Source organism: Lissotriton vulgaris, chromosome 7 (assembly GCF_964263255.1).
Source record: "Lissotriton vulgaris chromosome 7, aLisVul1.2, whole genome shotgun sequence".
Lineage (NCBI taxonomy): Eukaryota > Metazoa > Chordata > Amphibia > Caudata > Salamandridae > Lissotriton > Lissotriton vulgaris.
The window spans coordinates 1,187,307,215-1,187,334,615 of NC_141695.1; the positions used below are offsets into that span (position 1 = coordinate 1,187,307,215).

Below are 27,401 nucleotides of genomic sequence, written 5' to 3' on the forward strand. Positions count from 1 at the left end.
AGACTGCACTTAATAGAGCTGGCCAATTAGCTTTTATCGTTCATTTCCTGTAGCTCCTTCATGCTCATATCAGGAATCAAATGATATCAGAAATTAACTGCTAAGAGTTCAGACATATTTCTTGTAAACGAACATAAAACGTTATCACAAGTTCTAATATGTCCTTTGAAAGTAGGCATTTCCTGCTGGCCCTCAAAAGTGAAGTACTATGTGATGTACTTTGTGTAAAAATATTACCGCCTACCCATTGAGGATAATTCTACTGAACTAAAGGCAATCATTTCGGGGCCGTGCTATTAAAAGTCTTCTAAAATCTTGCGGCTCCTTTAAAACATGCAATGCATCGTTACGGTTCCTTTAAGAACCCAGCATAATGACTGCCCTGCGTCCCGTTAGGAGCCTCGTGTAATAAATGCAGTACACTGTCCCTTTAAGAACTTTGGGTCCGCCCCCTCCCGGCTGCCGAGTCTGTATTAGTACTTACGCGATCTCTCACACAACCATGTTTACGTCCCAAGAGGTTGGATACGCCCTGGATGATGCTATTGGTTAGCGTCACCCACTGTCACGTATCCGTGCGTTTCAGTTGGGTGAACGACACCGTCTATCTCGGCAAGGCAGAGGCCTGAGAGAGGGCGAGTTTATGTGTCCCGTTGGTTCCTGTTGAGGCCTGTGAGCTCTCCTGTTGAAGGGCCTGTGTGGAGTCTGTCAGCCGGCGTGCGCAACGGGGGTCTTAACATGGAAGCACAGTGACTCCCGTGCAGAACACCATGCTGATAGAGGACGTGGAGGCGTTAAAGTGCTGGCTGGCGAAACTGCTAGAGCCCATGTGAGTGCCGAAGAGGGAACGAGCAGAACATGGGGAATGTTGGTGACCGGCAGAGGGATATGCCTTGTCTAGAGTTGGGGGTGTAGGTTTAGAGAGTAAAGGTGGAACAGTGCTGTTGGGGCAAAGGGATAACTGTCACAATAGGGTTGCATTATCAGTTGCAGTTAACCAGGGGGTGTGGTCCTGGCAACATTTTGAGAAGGAGGCATGGGCAGTATCGTTTGCAGTAAGACCATTGGCAGATAAGTAGAGGGGGCACTGCTAGGGAAGTATGAATTTACCCGGGGTCGGCCAATGACACAGGGTAAGGGCACATCTATGGAATACGTTCTGGCACGTTGAGCGAGTGTTTCTGTCGGGTGAAATAAGCTATGTGAAGTTTGGCAGGAGTGGGTCTTTAGGAAATACATTAGGGAATAGCATTGTAGCACTGTCCCTGGTGGGAAGGCGCAGCGCCATGGTTCATGCCAGGGCCTATTTGGGATAAAAGGCGTGATTTGGACAGTGGCAAATGCGGGTGTGTGGTGCCCAGCTATGATGCACTTCCAAATGTGGGAGCTCCTTAAAGTGTGAAAAAATGTGGTGGAAATCCTTGAGGTTTATATGGTTCTAATCCAATAAGAATGCAAGTGACAGAATTTGCATCGCATTTAGAGCATGTGTGCTCCTACAGGTGTAGTCCAACTTTGTGCAAATCAGCAAATCCAATTCCAGAAGTAGGCTACCCCAATCCATGTGGCAGTGCTTCCCCAGGAGATCGCAAGCAACCTAGGATTGAAATGATTGAGTATGTTTACAAAGCTACGGAGGGATTCACGTTTGGGTATAACCACCTCGCTTGAGAGGCTTTTAGTCGAATAACAAATATGAAATAGATGCAATATCATAATGCTTGTAAACCCCCAGGAACATATTGTATTAGCAGTCCTAGTGTTTAGCTGGTCTGTACCATTAATCAAGTACAATTACATTTTGCAAATCAGAATGCATGTTGCCTATGTTACTGAGCCAATCCACCTCATTTGGTAGAAAATAGCTCATTACTATGAATAATGTAGATGCTGCAGATTCACAAGCGTTAGCTGTCAACATTTCGATCACTTTTTTGTTAGTTAAATGTTATTAATCACCGTGAAGGACCGGGTAATTACGTAGCTTCCTCTTAGCGTGGATGGACGAGGGTGTCTGGATTTTGACAATTGAAAATCTCTGCTAAATCGCAGTGGAGCTTCAGGACTTTGAAGTCCTTCACCTCAAATAAATCATTCTGTAGGGAAATGTGCGGCGGGGAATAGAAGATGAAGAGGAGCTTAATCACGCCAGAGCTTTGAGACTCAAAAAGTCTCTGTTACGGGGGTTAGTTGGGCACTGCTCATGGACCAATCTGAGTCTGTCAATTGTACAGAAAAGACCTTTTGCCTGAATATCACGTTGCGCTACATTATTGACCAGTGTGTTAATTTAGTACTACAATTTTAAAAGTTACTTATAAGTAACTGCCTAGTGGGCGCAACTACACCAAAATTAAAGGAGAAAGTAAAGTCTTTTTTACTAGTCTCTTGCGAACTCTATGGGATTTGGTACAACCATTTTCAGACCAACATCTGATATGAGTACAGATTACTAAGAGTTGCTGTCTGCTGCATTTTCCAAATATGTCATTTACCTGTAGTTAGACATATTTCTTAAAATTACCTCAAATGAAAAGCTTATTTAAAATTAGGTCACGTTTTCAGTGTGGTGTTTTGTTAAATTTGTAAAGAAGATGGCAAAATTGGATTAGAGATATCTGTCCAGGCCTTCATTAATTAGTGAAGCTTAAGGGTTCATCGGTAGCGCCTTGGGACGTTGGTTTATAAGGTATGGTGTCCAACTTCTCAATTGATTATAGCAAAAATATCAAGTAGTGCAGTCTGTTTTTGACTTGCTCTAAAGGCGGTGAATGTTGGTATTTAATTTTTTTTGTATCCTACATATATTTTTGGAAAGGTTCATTTGCGGAGAAAAGTCCAGCTTTTGTGTACCTTAAAAAATTCTCTTATTTTTCTGTCCCCTCTTAAAAATCAGCTTATATGTGGTGGATGCCTCATATATTATGTTGCAATGTGTCCTCACACCTATTAAGCTGGCTGTTTCATGCGCAGAGCTAAAAAATAGCCATGTACTGATTGTAGCTTTTCTGTTTGCTAGTTTTCGTTCCAGTGCAATGCATTCTGTTGTAACTGTGAATTTTGATCCTTAGGAAAGGAATATAATTCCCCATGTTACATTAAGTAGGTACCTTACTGGGGTGCTACCTTTGGCCATATTCTTCAAACTGTTTGAGAAGATTTTGATCTTGAACACTGACTTGTGGTGGGGGTCTGGCTAGACGAGTAGTTATGGTATGATGATAAAACGGTAACAATACTTACTCAAGTATGTAATCAAAAAGTGTTACCTTTATTGATTAATCTGATATCATTATATTACATAGATGTGCCTTTATGGTATCTGGGCTAGCCACTTGAGGGTAAGCCGATTCATTTTTAGGTCTTTCTTACAAAAGACTGCAAGTTGACCATACCAATGACAGTCGGCTTAGAGCCAGCCTTACCTTGTTGTTTTATTCTGTTGTCAATTGCATTTTCTTGGATTTTTTTGGATGTCTTTCTTTCCTTGTCTTAGTTCTTCTTCTCCTGCAGCATTGCTACTTTAAAATCATTTTTATTGGATGACTTGTATCCTTTCTTGACTGTCATTCAGGGAACTAATTTTTTGTTTTTATTTCAGCACTCCAGGGGGGGGGGTGTACATATGTTCTTGCTCTTTCCACTGTGTTCTGCTTTCCAGATCAAATGTCATCTTTCCTCTCTATGTTGCTTCCTGATCCCTATTGCTCTCCTGCCCCTACTCCCCATTGTTCCCAACAAGTTTGTTCCTGGTATAGACTCTTCTCCCCCATTCTCCATTTTTCGAACGCGAGAACAGACCTCTTTTGTCTCTTACTTTGTACAATATAGACTGGACACTTTCTGAGATCACTCAAGGAGAAGTGTGGCTCAGGGGTTAGAGGCGGCAGACCCGGAAGCTGAGATCGGCCCTGGACCAGGGTTCAATTCCCCGCCTCGACGGGGCTTGGGCTCAATAATTCCAAGGACTCGATAATTCTCGCTCCGGTGCCTACTCGACTCATGGGTTCACACTCTGCGACTCTGGGCAATAGCTTGCTTAATGTCCACAACGGCCCCTCGCGGCGGGATGCCTGGCTTTCACCTTGTGGATACCCTGCCGGGGTTATCTCACAGGGGAATACCAGGACGGGTTCCCTAAGCAAGCGCTTAGATGCCTGCGATGTGGGTAATTTGCGCTATATAAATACATTTACATTTATATATGTCTTGCTTTTAACCTCCTCGTTCACTTCTTTCTGTGCTGGACTCGTCCCTGCCATAAAACTTCTCCCCTTCCTGCCCTCAACCCTGCAGCCCCTGGACATAGTCTCAAGCACACTCCTTTCCGTATTAGCCATTTTTTTCTATCTTACCCACGTTTGTATCCCCTCAAACCAGTTCTCGCATTCCCCTTGTCTCAGAAACTGCCCTTTTTTCTTCAATATGCGTGGGTTTGAGAACTTGCAAGGGACACGGGGAGACGTTTATCCCTACAGTTTCCTCCAAATGCTGTTAACTATATATAAAACATAAAAAAATAAGGTAATTCCAGCTAATTATATAGTGTGTTCAGTGGACCCCCCGCACTATGTGTAGTGTTCATGAACTGTCCCCTCGTACTCTATTCTATGGGTTGATTGGACTCTTGTTGTATGTGCTCTTTCTGCCTCTTCAATGTGTGCATTGTCTTTGGCTGTTGGAGTAGGTGCAGTTTCCTGACCCAAACGTTTTTTTCTGCAGGTTTGCAACGTCATTTATGGAGTGCAAAGCCTCTCATTTATTTATTTATTGTGAAGCTTATAGAGCGCACGGCTACCTCCAGCGGGGGTGTCCCGGCGCTATATCTCATAGCTCATCTGCTTATTGGGTTTCCTCCTCTCCTGTATATGCAGTATTTTTGTCTCCTAGACTCCACCTACATCTTGCTAGTGTGGTCCCCATGCAGCGTGGGCAGTGTGTCCTGGTGCTGCTTCTACAGCCTTTTGCAATCAGCGCTCTGCCTCCTCTAGTCTGTGTGTTTCTGTTTCTTTGCATGTAGGAAGTGCAATCTTATATTGAGTACGCAAACCAATGCATGCAGAGTATCCGGCTGATGATATTGGTGGGCCTGGTCTGGTATCTTGATTCATACCCAACAGGCAAGCATTTACCAAACTGCATAGGTAGTAACACATTGATCTTTTAACTGTACTGCAGTCATTGTAAAGGGTGGTATGTGTATTGGAAAGGGGAGTGGGTTGAAGACACACTAGTTCTATTTAACTCAACAAAAAATATCAGACGGAGCGCCTTTTAAGGTGCCCAATATCAATATGGGCTGGTCGTTCAGGTAATAGAGGGAGTAGAACCTCATTGAATCATAGTTGAGTTTCTTGTCTATCCCTTTAAAAAAGACTTTGAAAATTCTCACACATAATCAATCCTGCCTGGAGTATATGATGCAGTGCTCAGCTTGGCCCACAGGTGGGACTACTCTAGCTTTGCGTTATGGCACGTATGCTTCTGAACCATAGGCAGGGTATGAATATAGTGCTTTGCTTTCCTAGGCTGTCGTTGGGCTGATTCTTGTTTCGCACCAGTTATTTATTTTTAATATCCAATTGCAATCCAGATCCTACTTTCTATCTTTGTTGTAACTTCTATGCTGGGTAATAATACAGACATTGCTGGCCAACTGCTGGTTAGTCACTCCCCCCTCGAAAAGGTGGGTTGAGGTGTAAGTATAAGTGACAGTAGACATCTTGGTCTTCGATAACTTGCAAAATCACAATAGGTTGTCAATCGATCGGATTACGTTGAAGGGGTCGTTCTATAGTTGAGGGGTATTGGGGTGCATGACCTCCAATAGGTAGCTCTGTGTGAAGTGACAATCTGATTGCAGGACTTTGTTGCAGGATGTCGGCATAAGTTATTTTAAGGAGCCTAGGCAGGATTTAAACCCTTATCTTGGTGAGCCTGTGGCACCAGAGGCTCAATACCTTGTCACTGAGCTATAGCTCCTTAGTTGGTGACGGATGTCCAGGGTCTAGATAAGAGATTAAACAACACAAAAAGGATGCCAAGGGTCTCTGAAGGTCCTGTAAGGATACTAAACACTCAATTGTAGTGCATAGAAAGGGTAGTCCAGAGGAGAGAAGGAAATGTGAAAATACCCATCAGCCCACCCGTTGGCAGAACCTCGTCATCTGGGTTAGGAATTAGAAACTGGTATCCACTAGACACCTCATCAGATCTCTTTCAAGGAGTGCTAGTATTGGATCCTCCAGTGAGAAGGAGAACCAGTAGGTAGTATTAGTAGGCTGAAGGGAAAAGTTGCAGTGCTCAAAAGTGTGAAAAGTAAATGTGGTGATTTTAAAAATACCTGTTATGATGAGAAAGAACTACTTTATTAGGTGTGATCATCATAACGGCATGATTAAAAGCAGAATGAAGATAGTATGGAAAAAATTACTATCCGTCATAGATATTAATTGGTCAACATGTTTCAGCCTTGGCAGGCTTTCATCAGAACCTATTATGTGCACTACTGCAACAGTGATTCAAAAACACAATAAGTGATGGTGATGTAGACCTACCGGTAAACTTTTACTCTATGGTAGTCTCATAAGTCAGTGTACCACAGTTTGGTAAATTTAACTCACCCACAAAAGTTATGGAGAAGACCTCGCCTGGCGCTCGCTCAGGTCAAAGAGGCCACGCTCTAAACAAGGGTAGAAAAACATGAAAGAATAGCATGCATAAAACTCGCCATAAAGTGCGTTGTGAGGAACTTATGGTGAAACTCCATGTAGGCAATGACTGCTGGCAGGATTGCAGGGAAGGCACGGTGATGGAGTCAGAAACAAGGCGCCTCTGGTTGATGTGAATTTAAAGCGCTCAGATTTAATGAGAAATTCTCATGCAACTCTCTTCACGAGTGTGTGTGTATATAGCTTAAATCGTGTAAAAGAGAGGGACACATATACATTGATCTTAAAAAATGTGTCTAAAGAAGCATGTGCCGCATGCTAGAAATTTGTTATAATAAATTCTTTAAAGATGGCAATTTTGGCAAAAATATTTAATTCCATGACTGGTATGGCATGAAATGTGGGGCTCCACAAAAAGGGATGTTAAGCCAGTGAAAGAGGGGATTGGTTTGAAGAGCCTGGATAGTGTATCACCAACCTGTCCGTCGTTGCCTCTGTCTGTCATCTGAGCCGAGGGGAAGGTGGTGAGCATATCCGTTTGAGCGAACTATGAGGACCATTTGCGGACCAGAGAGGAACCGCTTTTTTGTGTATCACCGGAAGTGTTCGACGATGATTGGTTCATTGTAAGAACCGGAAACACAAGGGCAAACGCTGGCGCCACGTCTGATAGGGATCAGACGGAGGCGGACCAGATTGAAAACCCGCTTAACAGGTATATTTCATGATGATTGGTCCTTTTGTAAAGACCAGAAACCGGATGCCAATCTGTGTTCCTAGGGCCATACGTTCTGGCGGACAACCAGGTTTCGAGTTTGATCAATGAAGCCTGTGTCAGTCTTTGATGTAAACATGCCGCTACTAAAATGCTTAGTGCTCCTAGAGACTGGCGTCATCCTGGAGATTGAGGAGGACGTGTTGAAAAACTAACCGTCAAAAGGTCTGTATAGGCCGGTCTGAGTTAAGTGGATGTAAAATACTTAATTATCACATATGGCTGCCGGGTTCTCTGGTGTGTGTTGATGTTCATACTTGGGTGTTTACCATGCCAAGATTTTATGTGTGGAATGGTATCGGAGCTGGATCCATGATATTTCGTCGTTCAGCCCCTCAGTGTCGCATTTAAGTTTGAAAATCCATTTCTGTTCTTTGACCAACAGGAAATGGGAGATGTCGCTGACATGCGAGGGTATGAATGGCTGTTCGAGTACTAACCATTCCATGTCCTCAACAGAGTGTTTCATCGTGAGGAAGTGGTTTGTCATCCGGGTCGCTTGTTTGTTACGCCTGATGGTGCTTTTGTGTTCTTGTATTCTTAGTTTGACCTTTCTCGTCGTCATGCCTATATAGCGAAGGGCACAGGGGCAGGTGATTTGATAAATACCCTTTTCGCTATTGCAATTCGTATGTCGTTTTAGCACCCATGGGCATGATGTGCCAATATCCACTATTAACGTTTTTTTGGTCTGTGGGAATACAGAACAATTCCCACATGGGTGGTGACCTTGCACAGGGGGAAGATTCCACAATGTCATTGTTGTGTCATTTGAGATGTAGCGCGGTCTAGTGTGCACTAGTTCATCTCTCAAGTTCGAATCTCTTTTGAAAGAAAAAAGTGGCAATGGAATATTGTCACCCGCAGTGTTCAGTATACGCCAATTGTGCCGGATGATTTTTTGGACCGATGATGAGGCCGTGCTAAAAGTGGTGACACAAGTTAGTCTGTCAAGAGGCGGTTTTTCAACAGGGAGTGTTAGTAGTGCTTCATGGTGATTGTTAGGGGCCCTTTTACATGATTTTTTGATCAACGCACTCGGATAGAGTTGTTGTTTTAGTTTGATAGACAGATCGCCGGCTTGTTCTTGGAAGTCGGATTTCTCAGAGCAATTTCTACGAACCCTGAGAAATTGTCCGAAAGGCAAGTTCTCTCTCAGGGAACGAGGATGATGACTGTCGACCCTAAGCAAGGAGTTGCGAGACATTGGCTTCCGGTACAGATTGCTTGTTAGGTGACCTTCCTTGGGAATGATCAATAAATCCAGGAATGGGAGTTCTGTGTTGCTGTATTCCACAGTGAATCTTAAAAATCGGTTTTGATTGTTAAGCCAATTTTGGAAAGCAAGTACAGACGGACTGTCTCCACGCCACACCACAAAGACGTCATCTATGTACCTCTTCCACAACACCGTTTGATGGTAATACGGGTTGTTGTGGTTGAGGACATGATGAGTTTAAAAAAGATGGACGTATAAATTCGCCAAGCTCGGCTCAAATTTACTGCCCATAGAAGTTCCCGATATCTGGAGGTAGATCGAGTCTTCGAATTGGAAAAAGTTCTCGGTCATTGTGAGCCTCGCCAGTTCCATGATGAAATGGATAAGTGTTATGCTGTCATGGGTGGTGTTTCTAAGAGTTACGGCCTGTAGAGTTTCTTCATGCGGTATGCAAGTATATAAAGATTCTACATCGAAACTGACAAGCATGTCAGTCTAGGTGTTGAACTCTACCTCTGGTAGTAGCCGAAGAACGTCCTTAGTATCTTGGAGGTAAGTGGGCATGGTTTTCACTAGGGGTCTTAGAAAGACGTCTACAAAGGATGAAAGGGGTTCGAGGAGTGATCCAATCCCAGAGATGATGGGTCGTCCTGGGGCTGGCCTGGCTGCTTTGTGGATTTTGGGCAGTGCATAAAAGTACGGAGTGACTGGATGTGATGTAACCAAGAACTTTGCCTCTTGTGATGTTTTCCAGCCCTCCGCACTCGCTTCTTCCACTAGATTTTTGATTACAGTAAGAAGCCGTGTGGTGGGATCCACAGACAGGAGTGTATAAGAATTGGTATCACCCAACTGCCTCAGACATTCGGCCCGTTAAGAGGTGGTGTCCTTAATGACTATCGCACCACCCTTGTCGGCCGGTATTATGGTAATGTTTGTATCATTAGACAAGGTTTCCAGTGCTAGTCTCTCTACTCTCGATAGGTTTTGAAAAGTATTGGTTTTGGACAGGTTGAGCGAATTAATCTCGTGTACCACTGCTTTTTCAAAAGTGCCCACCTTTGATGGTACCTGTTGGAGGAGGGGAACAAAGGTCAACTTCGTTTTGAGGCCTGTATTTGTTTCTGTGGTGGGTTGTACTTGATCTTTTCTGCTGTCTGCAAAGAAGAAATGGAGTCGAACCTTGCGGAAGAATTTCTTAACTTTACTCTGAAGCTGGAAGGCGTCCCCATTGTTGGTTGGTACAAACCCAAGGCCTTTGTTTAGCACTTTGTGCTCAATGGAGGACAGAGTGCGTGAACTCAGATTAACTACAAGGTCTTCATTGCTTCCCGGAGTGATGGTTATTGGCCTCGCTTGCTGCGGGTGTTTGGAGGGTCTTGCTCGTCTGCCCATTGTACCTGGGGTTGACCCCTCCGTCTGCCCCTGTTCCAGCCACGGCCTTGTCCTAAAAAAAGCTTGGCTATCGTAGAATTGGGGCTGCATTTGATAATGGGACATGGACGGTGGAAATTGTGGGTGGCCACCAGGGGCCTTGTTGGTACATGTTGCCTTGTCCAGTGCGCCTGCGATTTGGGCGGTTGTATTGACCTCTTCCTCTCCATTGTGATGTTCCACTGCTGTCTGAGTTGCTAGAATCAGGATCGGAGGAGGAGGTTGCGTAATTTGACCCATATCCTTTCCCTTGTTTGTGAGTGTCTGTAGGGCTGTAGTTTTCACCAGTATAGGGATAGATTCTCTCATGGGAGAACTTCGCCAGGTCTTTTTAGGTCTAGTAGAGAGACCTTTTGCCATCCATCCACAAAGCTGTCTTTTTACGATGAGGATTTTCAACAGTTCACGTGAATCCCAATCACGTGACCTGCTCTCATGCACGAGCCTTCCCCCTGCCAGCAGCCTTTCTCCCTTCACAGCCATCTGTTCCTCTCTCCTCGCCCCCCGCCGTCACTTCTTCACGGCCGCAGGCCGTCCTAATTGCTTTTTTTTTCAGCCTGGCTACTTCAAAGGGTCCGGTTTCGGCTGCCCCACCCCCTGCAATGCCGAGAGCTTCACACTCGAACACAGAAGTATTCGTTCCCGTTCTACAGAATACACAAAACGTAGATCAAACCTGACCAAATGCAAGATGTACTAGTACACCGTACGCATTAGCTTGGATGAGTGACAATTGTCGATGTGGCACACCATTACTTTCTGCTGCAGGTACTTGAGTTTGTTTGACCTACAACCTAGAACGGTAATTAATTATCAGCGTTAGGTTGACTTGTAAAGTCCGGTGCTGCCCCCTGCTGCTAGGACTCGGGAACAGGCTGAGTTTGTAGTCCACTTCGAGTTTTCAACTGTGACTGTGCTATGTCGGCCAGGGCGCTCTGTATCTTTTCCAGCAGCATGTCACCGCGATAAACCACCTCTTCAAGGCGCAAGTTTGCTTCGTGGTTCTCCTCCTCGAGCTGGTACAAGCTTGCGGCCTGCAAAGCAGCTGTTGATTCTTCACTTGGCAGAGAATCGATCAAAACATCAATATCCTTGGCTGTTCGGGCAATCAGTGCTGCAAAAAGCTGTGCATACACTTCCGTTGGATTAGGGGGTTGGTCTTTATTTATCGCTGTCTGAATGTTGGTGAATGAAGCAGGTGGTGCGCACTGCTGTAGCACTCCAATTGCATTACAAAACTGATCTGCAAGCGAGTTCACTGCATCCTGCAGCTGTGTCAGCCGGTCCGCCATGACCCGAGCTTCGCACTGTAATAATATTCACAATCGCAACCCGACTAGTGACGCTCGCATTTTTCTCATTCCCACTTCAATTCTTTATCTTCCTCTCATTCGCTCTTTCCTTCTGTGTTAACTTTCTCCAGTTCCCCTCACTGTGCTTGATTGTTTGTGTGCTGTACCTCTCGCTGCCTTATTTTGCGCCCATGTTTCTCTCCCTCTTTCCCTGATTCCTGCGTGTGCCTTCTCTCCTTTCTGTAGCCCATTACTTCTATCATGGTTTTGCTATGAGTTTTGTGTTACGTTGACAGCGTTTGTTTAGCATCCTCTTCTTGTGATTTGTATTCTTAGCACTTCCTTGGTCTTGCGCCCTTTTCACTAAGTTACGGCATTACCGTTGATAGGTTATGAACAGTTGCTTGGGTCGTAGAGATTTGATGAATTCCTAGTTTTCTAGTGGTTCATAATGGTCCCTGTGAGTTGTGAAATCCATCCAATGGTGTTCCTTATTTTGTAGTGCGCTGTGTGTTTGTCTGGCTGTGCTGAAGACGTTTCCTCTCAGCGGAGTGGTTGGGTGTCTATCACCGGTCTGTATAGATGCATCACTTGGGGGGGGGAAAGTTGTAGTGCAGTGATGTGCACGCATGAGGTGCACGCGTGTGGTGTGCTTGGGGTCACCTGTAACTTTATCAGAAGGCTTTCAAGATGTATGTTGATGTGGTGAGGGGAGAGTGCAGCTGCATTGGCCGTGCTGTGACAACTGGAGGGCTCTGGTGACGTGTGCACAAGAGTGCAGTGGGCCTTAATTCCACCGATCTTTTCACCAAAGCGCTCGATGGTTCTCTGTCTCTCTCTGACTCTCTCAGTCTCTCTCTGACTCTCTCCGTCTCTCTCTGACTCTCTCTCGCCCACATTCCCATACACACACATTCACTCTCTATCGCACCCGACATCTGTCACGTTGCTCTCTGCCTCTTGCTGTCCCTCTCACCCGTCTCCTTATCCTGTGTCTCTTTCCATCTGCCTGTCACTCCTCTAACAATCACACCATTTCCCTGTCTCTGTGCTCCTTGTCCCCTTCTTCCTCCACCTTTCGCGCTCTCTTTTTTTTTTTTTCCCGATCACCTCCATTCTCTCTCTACCCCGCTGTATTGCCCCTCTTTTCCCCCTCCCACACTCTGTCTCCTCATTACAACCCACCACCCCACATGGGAGTTTCTCCCTCTTTGCTTTTATTCATCCACATTTTCGTCTGTGCATGTTTCTATCCCCCTTTTCAGTTATTGTCTCTTTCCTTCTCGGTCTGTGTCTCTCTCGGCCTCTCTCCTCCTCATCTGTTCATCTGCCAGGTCGTGTACTCATTCTTGCCATCTCTCTCTCCTGCATGCATCTGTATGTGCACTGCTGTCCCACCCCCTCGCTCCTCCTGTGTGTCTGTCTCTCACCATCTCTGCACCTCCTCTCTCTGCTCTTCTTCTCCCCTGTGTCTTCGCGTCACTTCAGCACATCTCTCCGCCTGTTTACTGCTTCATCTCTTCATCGCTCATTCTCTGTCTTTACATGTCTCTGTTTCATGTGCGTGTGTGTGTTTTGTCTCTGTCCTTTTCTTCTCCCTCTGTTTGTTGGTCCATTCCCGATTTCCAGTCTGGCTGTTGCTGTCTCTCTTCAGTTACTGTGCCTTCCTTCACCTCCTCCATTGGTCTCTCTGTCCCACATATGTCTGTGTTGTCTTGTATGCATTTATGTACCTCGTTCGACTTCCTCTGAGTGTCTCTGTCCTACTTTTGATAGACCAGCCATCCTTCTCATATATTTCTGTCTTTGTAAATTAATTCCTCTCTAACCCTCTCGCAAACATAACTATGTGTGTCCATCTATCTCACAAATATGTGTGTGAAATGCTGCCTGCATTCTTCTCATTTATGTGTGTGTGTGCATATCTCTTATGTTGTGGGTATACGCAAAGAAGGGAAGTTCAACCCCCGCCGAGACATGGTTCCAACTAAAGTCCTCGTTATTGTTTTAATAACTGCATATTCATTAATGATTTTCTAAAATCTGCATTTGGCTTCCTGAAGAACAGGTGGGACACAAAGGCATTCTTCTCCATCCTCTCCTGAAAGTTAAACACCCAAAACTAACTAGCTAGGTTTTATGCAGGCCTACGGCAGACAGCTCACTGGGTTGATGTGCTGGCTGTAGAGATCTGTATGTCAGTGTAGATCACGTATAGGACAACTCGGCAAATTTGTGCACTAGCAACAGGTGTGTGCGCTTGTGTGTAATCCACAGGTTACAAAACCAATAATAGCTCAGTGAGTTTTCGCACCTGCTGTACTTTGTGTGTTTGTGATAGTAATTATAGCTCATTTAGTTTGGCGCACCTTCTAAAAACATAACATTTGTTTCTTTCTGTATATGTGCTATTGGCGCTTTTTCACTTTTATATTATCGGATGTATTAATGCTTATTAATAGCTCCATCAACAAATGCTAAATTGACTGCCTTATCAGAATTCGAACATGTAGGCAAAAGGTCATCCACTGATCCCTTCAAGTCATGGAATTCATTCAGAAATGAGCGAACCGTTAATGTTAATCTTATAGTGCCTGATATGGTACACCAACACTAAGGCGTTTATATCACCTTTTTGGTAGGTCTCCCTAACTACTACCACCCTCACCACTGCCATCCTTTCATTCAAAAGGCCTCTCTATTGCCCTAAAAAAGCCGCATTTTAAACAACTATTTTCAAATCATTACTCTTTTGTTTTCATTGAAGTTTGTTTATTCTTGAGTAGCTTCCCCTTACATGAAACAATGCATCTGTGTATCCAGTATACTTGTCTATAGCTATGTATTGACCTGTCGGCCTATTTCATGGAAATCAATATGTGAATGTTGAGAAGGATGCAGCTGTGAGAGCTCACTGGGAAGATTCATATTAGCATAAAATTCATTTGTCTACAGATTGATTGCTGTGCAGTGGGAATATGAAAACGTAATGTTCATTGCAGTACATGGTATGCTTTTAATGGAGCGACTGATGAACAGAGTCAACCCTGCTTCGAAGACTGGTTGTGTGTCGTGTATCTCCCTCCACTGAAGGCTGGCCTCTTTACGTGCGACTTTCCAATGCTTACTTTTCAGGCAGTCTTTTTTTTTTTTGGGTTAAGTACTCCATGAGTGCATATACCTTCCTCGCCTCTCCTTCATGTACTTCTCTTCGCCTCTCCACTGTGATCCAAGTTGCTCTTAACAGCATTATAGGCCCCCAGGCAAAGTAGGGCACTGGGCCCAGCCTAAACAACCACACACACAGGAATGAAAATGTTTAATGCAAAATGAGTGCATGGTACCCTTATGCTCACCAGCCCCCCGGCCAACTGCCCAGGGTGCCCATGCGTTAAGATGGCACTGTCTCCACCCCTTCGGTGTTGTGCTTGTCCTTGTGTGTCTTTTCTATCCCCTACATTGCTTTCTTGCCGGTTTGCTTCTCCCCATTCCACGTTGTGCTCTCTTTTGTCCATGTGCGTGTTCACCCACAATCAATGTTGCTCCCGCCCTCCCTCTATCTATCGCACTCCCTCTATCTACCGCCCTGACTCGCTCTACCGCCCTGACTCGCTCTACCGCCCTGACTCGCTCTACCGCCCTGACTCGCTCTACCGCCCTGACTCGCTCTACCACCCTCACTCGCTCTACCGCCCTACCACCCTCACTCGCTCTACCGCCCTACCACCCTCACTCGCTCTACCGCCCTACCACCCTCACTCGCTCTACCGCCCTACCAACCTCACACACTCTACCGCCCTACCACCCTCACTCACTCTACCGCCCTACCACCCTCCCTCCCTCTGTCTATCGCCCTCCCCCCCTCTGTCTATCGCCCTCCCTCCCTCTATCTATCGCCCTCCTTCCCTCCCCTCTATCTATTGGCCTCCTCCTCTTCCACCCACCTCCTTCTCAAACTCCCTGTTTTCTTTTCTTCACCTGTGCTGATCTGCTGTTCTCTTCCACCCGCCTCCTTCTTTAACTCCCTGTTCTCTTCTCCTCTGCTAATCTGCTGCTCTCTTCCATCTCACCTCCTTCTCTAACTCCCTGTTCTCTTCTCTTCTTCTGTGCTGATCTGTTGCTCTCTTCCACCCTGCCTCCTTCTTTAACTCCCTGTTAACTTCTGCTGATCTTCTGCTCTTTCACCTCACCTCCTTCTCTAACTCCCTGTTCTCTTCTGCTGTGCTGATCTGTTCCTCTCTTCCACCCACCTCCTTCTCTAACTCCATGTTCTCTTCTCTTCTCCCGTGCTGATCTGCTGCTCTCTTCCAACCTGCCTCCTTCTTTCACTCCCTGTTTTCTTCTCTTGCGCTAATCTGCTGTTCTCTTCCTCTCACCTCTTTCTCTAACTCCCTGTTCTCTTCTCCTGTGCTGGTTTGCTGCTCTCTTCCACCCGCCTCCTTCTTTAACTCCATGTTCTCTTCTGCTGTTCTGTTATGCTGCTCTCTTCCACCCACCTTCTTCTCTAACTCCCTGTTCACTTCTCTTCTCCTGAGCTGATCTGCTGCTCTCTTCCACCCGCCTTCTTCTCTAGCTCCCTGTTCTCTTCTCTTCTCCTGTGCTGATCTACTGCTCTCTTCCACCCGCCTCCTTCTTTAACTCCCTGTTCTCTTTTGCTGTGCTGCTCTGCTGCTCTCTTCCACGCCGCCTCCTTCTTTAACTCCCTGTTCTCTTTTGCTGTGCTGCTCTGCTGCTCTCTTCCACCCGCCTCCTTCTTTAACTCCCTGTTCTCTTTTGCTGTGCTGATCTGCTGCTCTCATCCACCCCACCTCCTTCTTTAACTCCCTGGTCTCTTCTCTTCTCTTTTGCTGAACTGCTGTTCTCTTCCAACCGCCTCCTTCTTTAACTCCCTGGTCTCTTCTCTTGTGCTGAACTGCTGCTCTCGTCCACCCCAACTCCTTCTTTAACTCCCTGTTCGCTTCTCTTCTCCTGTGCTGATCTGCTGTTCTCTTCCACCCGTCTCCTTCTTTAACTCCATGTTCTCTTCTGCTGTGCTGTTATGCTGCTCTCTTCCACTCACCTTCTTCTCTAACTCCGTTCACTTCTCTTCTCCCGAGCTGATCTGCTGCTCTCTTCCACCCGCCTCCTTCTTTAACTCCCTGTTATCTTCTCCTGTGCTGATCACCTGCTCTCGTCCACCCCAATTCCTTCTTTAATTCCCTGTTCGCTTCTCTTCTCCTGTGCTGATCTGCTGTTCTCTTTCACCCCGCCTCCTTCTCTAACTCCCTGTTCTCTTCTCCTGTGCTAATATGTTGTTCTCTTCCACCGCCTCCTTCCTTAACTCCCTGTTCTCTTCACCTGTGCTGATCTGCAGTTGTCTTCCTCCCGCCTCATTCTCTAACTCTCTGTTCTCTTCTCTTGCGCTAATCTGCTGTTCTCTTCCATCCGCCTCTTTCTCTAACTCCCTGTTCTTTTCTCGTGTGCTGATCTGCTGCTCTCTTCCACCGCCTTCTTCTTTAACTCACTTGTCTCGTCTCCTGTGCTGATCTGCTGCTCTCTTCCACCCCACCACCTTCTTTAACTCCCTGTTCTCTTCTCTTATCCTGTGCTGATCTGCTGCTCTCTTCCACCCGCCTCCTTCTTTAACTCCTTGTTCTGTTCTCCCATGCTGATCTGCTGCTCTCTTCCACGCCGCCCCCTTCTCCAACTCCCTGTTCTCTTCTCCTGTGCTGATCCGCTGTTCCCTTCCACCGCTCTCCTTCTCTAACTCCCTGTTCTCTTCTCCTGTGCTGATGTGCTGCTCTCTTCCACATACATCCTTCTGTAACCGCACACACACAAACACACAACCACACACACACACAACCGCAGACACACAACCGCAGACACACAACCGCAGACACACAACCGCAGACACACAACCGCAGACACACAACCGCAGACACACAACCGCAGACACACAACCGCAGACACACAACCGCAGACACACAACCGCAGACACACAACCGCAGACACACAACCGCAGACACACAACCGCAGACACACAACCGCAGACACACAACCGCAGACACACAACCGCAGACACACAACCGCAGACACACAACCGCAGACACACAACCGCAGACACACAACCGCAGACACACAACCGCAGACACACAACCGCAGACACACAACCGCAGACACACAACCGCAGACACACAACCGCAGACACACAACCGCAGACACACAACCGCAGACACACAACCGCAGACACACACAGACAACCGCATACACACACAGACACACACACACAGACACACACACCCAACCCCACACACCCACATCTATCTGTCGCCCTCACTCTATCTATCTATCGCCCTCACTCTATCTATCTATCGCCCTCACTCTATCTATCTATCGCCCTCACTCTATCTATCTATCGCCCTCCCTCTATCTATCTATAGCCCTCACTCTATCTATCTATAGCCCTCACTCTATCTATGGCACCACCACTGCATCACTCAGGGGCACACCACATCACTATGGCTACCACAGCATCACTGAATACCACAACATCACACCACAACATCACTCAGCGCCACCACAGTATCAATCTGTGAAACCATTCAACAACAACTGGTTCAAATATGTTCTCTCAATGTTTCAAGCTTTATTACAAATGTCACAAAAAGATGTTAATATTTCTCTTCTGTTCTTGGATTTTCGTCACAATAAAATACACTGAACATAATCTTCACAAAAGTTATTGACAAAAGTTTAAGCTATTGCCACTATAAATTACAATAAATTTTATTTAAGTATTAATTATTTAAAAAAATGTAAAAGCCATTGTTATTTGTAATATCAATACATCTAAGTCATGTAAATACAAAACATGTTGCATTACAAATGCTATAGGTGTCACATTTGCAAAAGATAAAAGTATTGGCATTGTAAATGACAAAGCTATTCATTTAGCTATTTTCAAAACCAACACATTAATAAAAAATGTGTCATTTACAAGACCAATAGCTCAAACCTTCCTAATGCGAGACCTATTGCATTGCAAATGCTTGTTTAAATTTCTCAATCTTGGCGAAAAATATTGTGTCCTTATACTCTTTGTTTGCTTTATTTGTTTCCTCTAGTTGTTTATCAAATCGTTTAGTCGTAAGTGTGGTTTTTATTTGGCCTTCTAAAACTTGTATTTCCACAAGTATGGCATCAGAGACCCTTTTGGCAGTCGTGATTATTAAGATCAGCTAATCGCGAGTGCATCACCATGCTATTAGTGACCAATCTTTAGGAAATGTTTTATCCGTAAGGAACAGTCTGGGAGCATTAGTCACAATTAAACCCGTTGGCGCACACTTGCCATGCAGGTACTCGGCCATGATCTGTCCATGTATGATGGTGCGTGAATGACTCTTCTTTAAATTGAGGATGGTGTCCCAATCTCCTGGAGGAGTGGGTCCAATTGTGGGTATTGAGTCCAACATGCTTAGATTCTCACTAAGAATGGATGATAATGTCTCATCATCAAATGATAAACCTGCAAAATCTGCCATGTTGCACGCCTACTGAGTGTCGCCAAAAGAAAGGCAATGCTATCTGAGCTAGCCTACTCTGAAAAAGACCTGAGCTGCACTGAATCTACAAAGAACAAAATATGAGGGGGGTCCGAGGGGAAGTAATGTTTACAGACCAACTTGCATCCTGTCCCCCAACTGAACTGTTAAACAACACAAAAAGGATGCCAAGGGTCTCTGAAGATCCTGTAAGGATACTAAACACTCAATTGTAGTGTTTAGAAAGGGTAGTCCAGAGGAGAGAAGGAAGTGTGAAAATACCCATCAGCCCACCCGTTGACGTAACCTCGTCATCTGGGTTAGGAATTAGAAACTGGTATCCACTAGACACCTCATCAGATCTCTTTCAAGGAGTGCTAGTATTGGATCCTCCAGTGATAAGGACAGCCAATAGGTAGCATTAGTAGGCTGAAGGGAAAAGTTGCAGTGCTCAAAAGTGTGAAAAGTAAATGTGGTGATTTTAAAAATACCTGTTATGATGACAAAGAACTACTTTATTAGGTGTGACCATCATAACGGCATGATTAAAAGCAGAATGAAGATAGTATGGAAAAAATTACTATCCGTCATAGATATTAATTGGTCAACATGTTTCAGCCTTGGCAGGCTTTCATCAGGACCTATGATGTGCACGACTGCAACAGTGATTAAAAAAACAAACACATTAATTGATGGTGATGTAGACCTACCGGTAAACTTTTACTCTATGGTAGTCTCATATCGTTATACCACAAACTCTCCTAAGGAAAAAAGAAAAGAGAAATGCACACAGAACAGAGCAGATGTCCGCATATTAGAAAACATCAAATGTGTGTAAGCCAGTGTACCACAGTTTGGTAAATTTAACTCACCCATAAAAGTTATGGAGAAGACCTCACCTCGCCTGGCGCTCGCTCAGGTCAAAGAGGGCACGCTCTAAACAAGGGTAGAAAAACATGAAAGAATAGCATGCATAAAACTCTCCATAAAGTGCGTTGTGAGGAACTTATGGTGAAACTCAATGTAGGCAATGACTGCTGGCAGGATTGCAGGGAAGGCACAGTGATGGAGTCAGAAACAAGGCACCTCTGGTTGATGTGAATTTAAAGCGCTCAGATTTAATGAAAAATTTCTCATGCAACTCTCTTCACGAGTGTGTGTGTGTGTGTGTATATAGCGTAAATCGTGTAAAAGAGAGGGACACATATACATTGATCTTAAAAAATGTGTCTAAAGAAGCATGTCCCGCATGCTAGAAATTTGTTATAATAAATTCTTTAAAGATGGCAATTTGGCAAAAATATTTAATTCCATGACTGGTATGGCATGAAATGTGGGGCTCAACAAAAAGGGATGTTAAGCCTGTGAAAGAGGGGATTGGTTTGAAGAGCCTGGATAGTGTATCACCAACCTGTCCGTCGTTGCCTCTGTCATCTGAGCCGAGGGGAAGGTGGTGAGCATATCCGTTTGAGCAAACTATGAGGACCATTTGCGGACCAGAGAGGAACCGCTTTTTTGTGTATCACCGGAAGGGTTCAACGATGATTGGTTCATTGTAAGAACCGGAAAACACAAGGGCAAACGCTGGCGCCACGTCTGATAGGGATCAGACGGAGGCGGACCAGATTGAAAACCCGCTTAACAGGTATATTTCATGATGATTGGTCCTTTTGTAAAGACCGGAAACCGGATGCCAATCTGTGTTCCTAGGGCCATACGTTCTGGCGGACAACCAGGTTTCGAGTTTGATCAATGAAGCCTGTGTCAGTCTTTGATGTAAACGTGTCGCTACTAAAATGCTTAGTGCTCCTAGAGACTGGCGTCATCCTGGAGATTGAGGAGGACGTGTTGAAAAACTGACCGTCAAAAGGTCTGTATAGGCCGGTCTGAGTTAAGTGGATGTAAAATACTTAATTATCACATATGGCTGCCGGGTTCTCTGGTGTGTGTTGATGTTCATACTTGGGTGTTTACCATGCCAAGATTTTATGTGTGAAATGGTATAAGAGCTGGATCGATGATATTTCGTCGTTCAGCCCCTCAGTGTCGCATTTAAGTTTGAAAATCCATTTCTGTTCTTTGACCAACAGGAAATGGGAAATGTCGCTGACATGCGAGGGTATGAATGGCTGTTCGAGTACTAACCATTCCATGTCTTCAACAGAGTGTTTCATCTTGAGGCAGTGGTTTGTCATCCGGGTCGCTTGTTTGTTACGCCTGATGGTGCTTTTGTGTTCTTGTATTCTTTGTTTGACCTTTCTCGTCGTCATGCCTATATAGCGAAGGGCATAGGGGCAGGTGATTTGATAAATAACCTTTTCGCTATTGCAATTCGTATGTCGTTGTAGCCCAAAATCCACAAAGCAACCAGGCCACCCCCAGGACAACCCATCATCTCTGGGATTGGATCACTCCTCGAACCCCTTTCATCCTTTGTAGACATCTTTCTAAGACCCCTAGTGAAAACCATGCCCACTTACCTCCAAGATACTAAGGACGTTCTTCGGCTACTACCAGAGGTCGAGTTCAACACTGAGACTGACATGCTTGTCAGTTTCGATGTAGAATCTTTTTATACTTGCATACCGCAAGAAGATACTCTACAGGCCGTGCGAGAACTCTTAGAAACCACCACCCATGAGAGCATAACTCCTATCCATTTCATCATGGAACTGGCGAGGCTCGCAATGACCGAGAACTTTTTCCAATTCGAAGACTCGCTCTACCTCCAGATATCGGGAACTTCTATGGGCAGTAAATTTGCGCCGAGCTTGGCGAATTTATACGTCCATCTTTTTTAAACTCATCATGTCCTCAACCACATTAACCCGTATTACCATCAAACGGTGTTGTGGAAGAGGTACATAGATGACGTCTTTGAGGTGTGGCGTGGAGACAGTCCGTCTGTACTTGCTTTCCAAAATTGGCTTAACAATCAAAACCAATTTTTAAGATTCACTGTGGAATACAGCAACACAGAACTCCCATTCCTGGATTTATTAATCATTCCCAAGGAAGGTCACCTAACAAGCAATCTGTACCGGAAGCCAATGTCTCGCAACTCCTTGCTTAGGTTCGACAGTCATCATCCTCGTTCCCTGAGAGAGAACTTGCCTTTCGTACAATTTCTCAAGGTTCGTAGAAATTGCTCTTAGAAATCCGACTTTCAAGAACAAGCCGACGATCTGTCTATCAAACTAAAACAACAACTCTATCCGAGTGCGTTGATCAAAAAATCATGTAAAAGGGCCCCTAACAATCACCGTGAAGCACTACTAACAGTCCCTGTTGAAAAACCGCCTCTTGACAGACTAACTTGTGTCACCACTTTTAGCACGGCCTCATCATCGGTCCAAAAAATCATCCGGCACAATTGGCATATACTGAACACTGCGGGTGACAACATTCCATTGCCACTTTTTTCTTTCAAAAGAGGTTCGAACTTGAGAGATGAACTAGTGCACACTAGACCGCGCTACATCTCAAATGACACAACAATGACATTGTGGAATCTTCCCCCTGTGCAAGGTCACCACCCATGTGGGAATTGTTCTGTATGCCCACAGACCAAAAAAACGTTAACAGTGGATATTGCCACATCACGCCCATGGGTGCTAAAACGACATACGAATTGCAATAGCGAAAAGGTTGTTTATCAAATCACCTGCCCCTGTACCCTTCGCTATATAGGAATGACGACGAGAAAGGTCAAACTAAGAATACAAGAACACAAAAGCACCATCAGGCGTAACAAACAAGCGACCCGGATGACAAACCACTTCCTCACGATGAAACACTCTGTTGAAGACATGGAATGGTTAGTACTCGAACAGCCATTCATACCCTTGCATGTCAGCGACATCTCCCATTTCCTGTTGGTCAAAGAACAGAAATGGATTTTCAAACTTAAATGCGACACTGAGGGGCTGAACGACGAAATATCATGGTTCCAGCTCTGATACCATTCCACACATAAAATACTGGCATGGTAAACACCCAAGTATGAACATCAACACACACCAGAGAACCCGGCAGCCATATGTGATAATTAAGTATTTTACATCGCACTTAACTCAGACCGGCCTATACAGACCTTTTGACGGTTAGTTTTTCAACACGTCCTCCTCCGTCTCCAGGATGGCGCCAGTCTCTAGGAGCACTAAGCATTTTAGTAGCGACATGTTTACATCAAAAACTGACACAGGCTTCATTGATCAAACTCGAAACCTGGTTGTCCGCCAGAACGTATGGCCCTAGGAACACAGATTGGCATCCGGTTTTCGGTCTTTACAAAAGGACCAATCATCATGAAATATACCTGTTAAGCGAGTTTTCAATCTGGTCCGCCTCCGTCTGATCCCTATCAGACGTGGCGCCAGCGTTTGCCCTTGTGTTTCCGGTTTTTACAATGAAGCAATCATCGTCGAACACTTCCGGTGATACACAAAAACGCGGTTCCTCTCTGGTCCTCAAATGGTCCTCCTAGTTCGCTCAAACGGATATGCTCACCACCTTCCCCTCGGCTCAGATGACAGACCGAGGCAACGACGGACAGGTTGGTGATACACTATCCAGGCTCTTCAAACTAATCCCCTCTTTTACTGGCTTAACATCCCTTTTTGTTGAGCCCCACATTTCATGCCATACCAGTCATGGAATTAAATATTTTTGCCAAAATTGCCATCTTTAAAGAATTTATTATAACAAATTTCTAGCATGCGGGACATGCTTCTTTAAACACATTTTTTAAGATCAATGTATATGTGTCCCTCTTTTATACGATTTACGCTATATACACACACACTCGTGAAAAGAGTTGCATGATCATTTTTCTCATTAAATCTGAGCGCTTTAAATTCACATCAACCAGAGGCGCCTTGTTTCTGACTCCATCACCGTGCCTTCCCTGCAATCCTGCCAGCAGTCATTGCCTACATTGAGTTTCACCATTAGTTCCTCACAACGCACTTTATGGCGAGTTTTATGCATGCTATTCTTTCATGTTTTTCTACCCTTGTTTAGAGCGTGGCCTCTTTGACCTGAGCGAGCGCCAGGCGAGGTGAGGTCTTCTCCATAACTTTTATGGGTGAGTTAAATTTACCAAACTGTGGTACACTGACTTACACACATTTGATGTTTTCTAATATGCTGACATCTGCTCTGTTCTGTGTGCATTTCTCTTTTCTTTTTTCCTTAGGAGAGTTTGTGGTATAACGATATGAGACTACCATAGAGTAAAAGTTTACCGGTAGGTCTACATCACCATCACTTATTGTGTTTTTGAATCACTTTTGCAGTAGTGCACATCATAGCTCCTGATGAAAGCCTGCCAAGGCTAACACATGTTGACCAATTAATATCTATGACGGATAGTAATTTTTCCCATACTATCTTCATTCTGCTTTTAATCATGCCGTTATGATGGTCACACCTAATAAAGTAGTTCTTTGTCATCATAACAGGTATTTTTAAAATCACCACATTTTACTTTTCACACTTTTGAGCACTGCAACTTTTCCCTTCAGCCTACTAATACTACCTACTGGCTGTCCTTCTCACTGGAGGATCCAATACTAGCACTCCTTGAAAGAGATCTGATGAGGTCTCTAGTGGATACCAGTTTCTAATTCCTAACCCAGATGACGAGGTTCCGCCAACGGGTGGGCTGATGGGTATTTTCACACTTCCTTCTCTCCTCTGGACTACCCTTTCTATACACTACAATTGAGTGTTTAGTATGCTTACAGGATCTGCAGAGACCCTTGGCATCCTTTTTGTGTTGTTTAACTGTTCAGTTGGGGGACAGGATGCAAGTTGGTCTGTAAACATTACTTCCCCTCGGACTCCCCTCATATTTTGTTCTTTCTAAATAAGAGATGCCAAACCAGCACTTCTTTCATTTGAGTTGGTAGTGTTCTAGGAAGACCTGAAATGATCTACTCTTTGAAAGTCAGCTGAGGGATTTTCAATACCGTAGTTAACTTGGATGTTTAATGAAACATTTGATGGGTTCACTGGAGATGTTAAGCATATGTTTGTACATGGATTAGCCAAAATGCTAAAGGGCCTGGCGATGCACTTCAGCTTCTCAGGAAACCTGAGCTTTGTGATTAATTCTAAAATGAAACCATCAATGCCACTGGAGAAGAGTTTGACTGGAACCTAATGTATTCTGTCTTAATAATGTTGATTCTAGAGGTTAACTGTGTAGAGAATTGTTATTTTATTAAAGACAAAGAGGGCTAGCATTATCCATATCAAAACACAGAAAGGAACCTAGCTGGAAACTTAGTCACCATAGAGGGTCCCTTTTTATAGAACTGTTTCCCTCACCCACCTTGGGTGGTATGCTACATTATTGGGAAACCTCCTCGTAACGTGATGCCTAGTCAGGATATGGGTTGTCACCCCATCACTGAGAAGAAGCTCAGATGTTTTGTAGCTAAGAAAGGTATATACTAAATACTTAACTTTGGAGCTAGAGGTGGTGAGGGCAGCAGAGCAAGTGAAGAAAAGAGAATAAATCCAATTACAAGGTTAGGAAAAAACTTAAGGGTCACCCTGGGCCTGGATTAAAAACAAGTGGCACTGCGGGAATGATTAAACCTGCTTGCGTGTCGCAAAGGTCGACATGTTTCAGCCTATGACCCAGACTTTGTCTGCTCAATGTGCTCAAAACAGAAAAGCATAAATCTCAATAACAATATATACAAAACCAGCCAGTAATCCCATGAAGCATCAGCATGTGAAGGATTCACTGGCTGTATCTGCTGTGTCGGGTGACACACCTCAACCAACCTAGGCATTGGCTAAAGGGTCTCTGTACTCTTAAACATGGCATTGGCATTCCACTCGCCATGCCAAGGAAAGGACGCAAACGTTCTAATCTCATCTTCTTTTGTTTCTCTTCCTCATCTGATATCATCTTGAGCCGTCTTCTTTCAACTCCTTTCCCAATTTTAACTCACTGAGACTCTGAAAGTTCCAAAAATATATATACTTCTTTAAATACTTCTAGCACATCAAACATATAAACAACCTTAACGGTTACCACACGGCTGAAACGAAGTGCACACGTCTCTAATGCCCCCATCCGGCCTCAGTGAAATTCTGGGACTGATCGCACATTCCAGGACTGAGAACGACTGCTCCGAACTTTGCCCCGGGTTCATGCTTGAGCGGAGAGGTCTGCTGTGAGCGGCTGCCTGTGGTAGGAAGTCCGAGGCTGGCCGCGAGGGAACTGGGCCCTCCTTACTGTCTGTGTGCAGCGTGGGTGTGAGGTGGACTTGATCTGCAGATACGGACGGCTAGTGGCGCTGGAACTGGAGCAAACTGCCAAGGCACACACCCCCAAGCAGACTGGTGCCTTTTTCAGGTCAGACGAGGAAGCAGCTGTCCCCCCTCCCTGCGGTACCCGAGAATTTTGCTGGCAGCACACTTAAGAGTGTTTGATGAGACACGCTGCGGGGACGGGCCGGGCAATTATATCTAAAGGAAGCAGCCGTGACACATTGCTTTTGATCTGCGGGGGCCGGCAGCGGCAATAAAGATACCGGTCGCAGGATTTATGCCCAACGGTGCACTACGGAAGACATTGCCCAAGTGACTTGGATATTGTTATGCCCATTTTGGCGCCATTTCTTGGTGCGTTAGGGGAGGAAGTGCGCTGACAGAGCTGCGGTCCTTGACTGTTGTATGCGGAGCAGCCCAAGAAGACAGAACGGCAGACTTCCTGATATGTGCCTCTTCCACTAAGGTGACGCTGCTAATGATTATTAAGATTTAGTGCGACTGCAACGGGATATATCAGATACACTTGCTCTGGGGGGAGGGGCTGCTGCAGACATTGCTGCCCACATCAGACGGCGTGGCGACGCAACAACGAGATTCAGAGGGGAATATTGCGCCACGAGCTGACTGTACAGTCGCAATTCACTTGCTATTTGGTGGCACAATGGGGAAACCAGACACTAGGCAGCCTAAACTTACCTTTGATGCCTCCAAGAAAGGACCCCCCAAAAATACCCGAACGGAGGCTGAGGCTCATGACGCAGCTATGTTGTGTAATGGTGCAACGCCTGCAGAACTTAATATGTGCCAAATTTGACAAGAGATGTGACAGGGATTCGCCACTGTGGTGGACAAGGTGGACTGGATGTCCTCTAAAATGGATGGCATAGTTCATAAAGTGGATCAACACGAAGAACGGCTGAAGGAAGCGGAGAGCCACATATCTACTGCTGATGACATAACAGCTGGACACACGACGTAATTAGCGAGAATGAACAATCTGCTGCGGGTCATTGCTGCAAAAAATGAGGACTTGGAAGCCCGCAACCGTCGCAATAACATACGCGTCACGGGCGTGCCGGAATCAACAAACACTGGGCGCATGGAGGACTATATTGAAAGGCTGCTCCAGACGTCCATTGGGTCTGAGGCATTTTCAACGCAGTTTATTGTTGAGAGGGCACACCGGTCTCT

The 27,401-nt window shown here is 45.2% G+C and overlaps 1 protein-coding gene and 1 pseudogene across 4 annotated transcripts in view; one reads left to right on the forward strand and one right to left on the reverse strand.

The window, feature by feature from the left end:
* Positions 1-557: 557 nt before the first annotated feature.
* The window catches only part of RBM27 (RNA binding motif protein 27), a 1,065,407-nt gene continuing 1,038,563 nt past the window's right edge, over positions 558-27,401 (forward strand). For 3 of the 4 annotated variants that reach the window (XM_086931660.1, XM_086931661.1, XM_086931663.1), the window contains exon 1: positions 632-829. In XM_086931660.1, coding sequence (XP_086787786.1) covers positions 771-829 — 59 coding nt within the window. In that variant the 5' untranslated portion in view covers positions 632-770. Of the gene's footprint in view, positions 830-27,401 lie in introns of all 4 variants that reach the window. The other variant, XM_086931662.1, reaches the window with a different exon arrangement.
* Positions 10,880-11,434, reverse strand: LOC147703132 (mediator of RNA polymerase II transcription subunit 21 pseudogene; annotated as a pseudogene).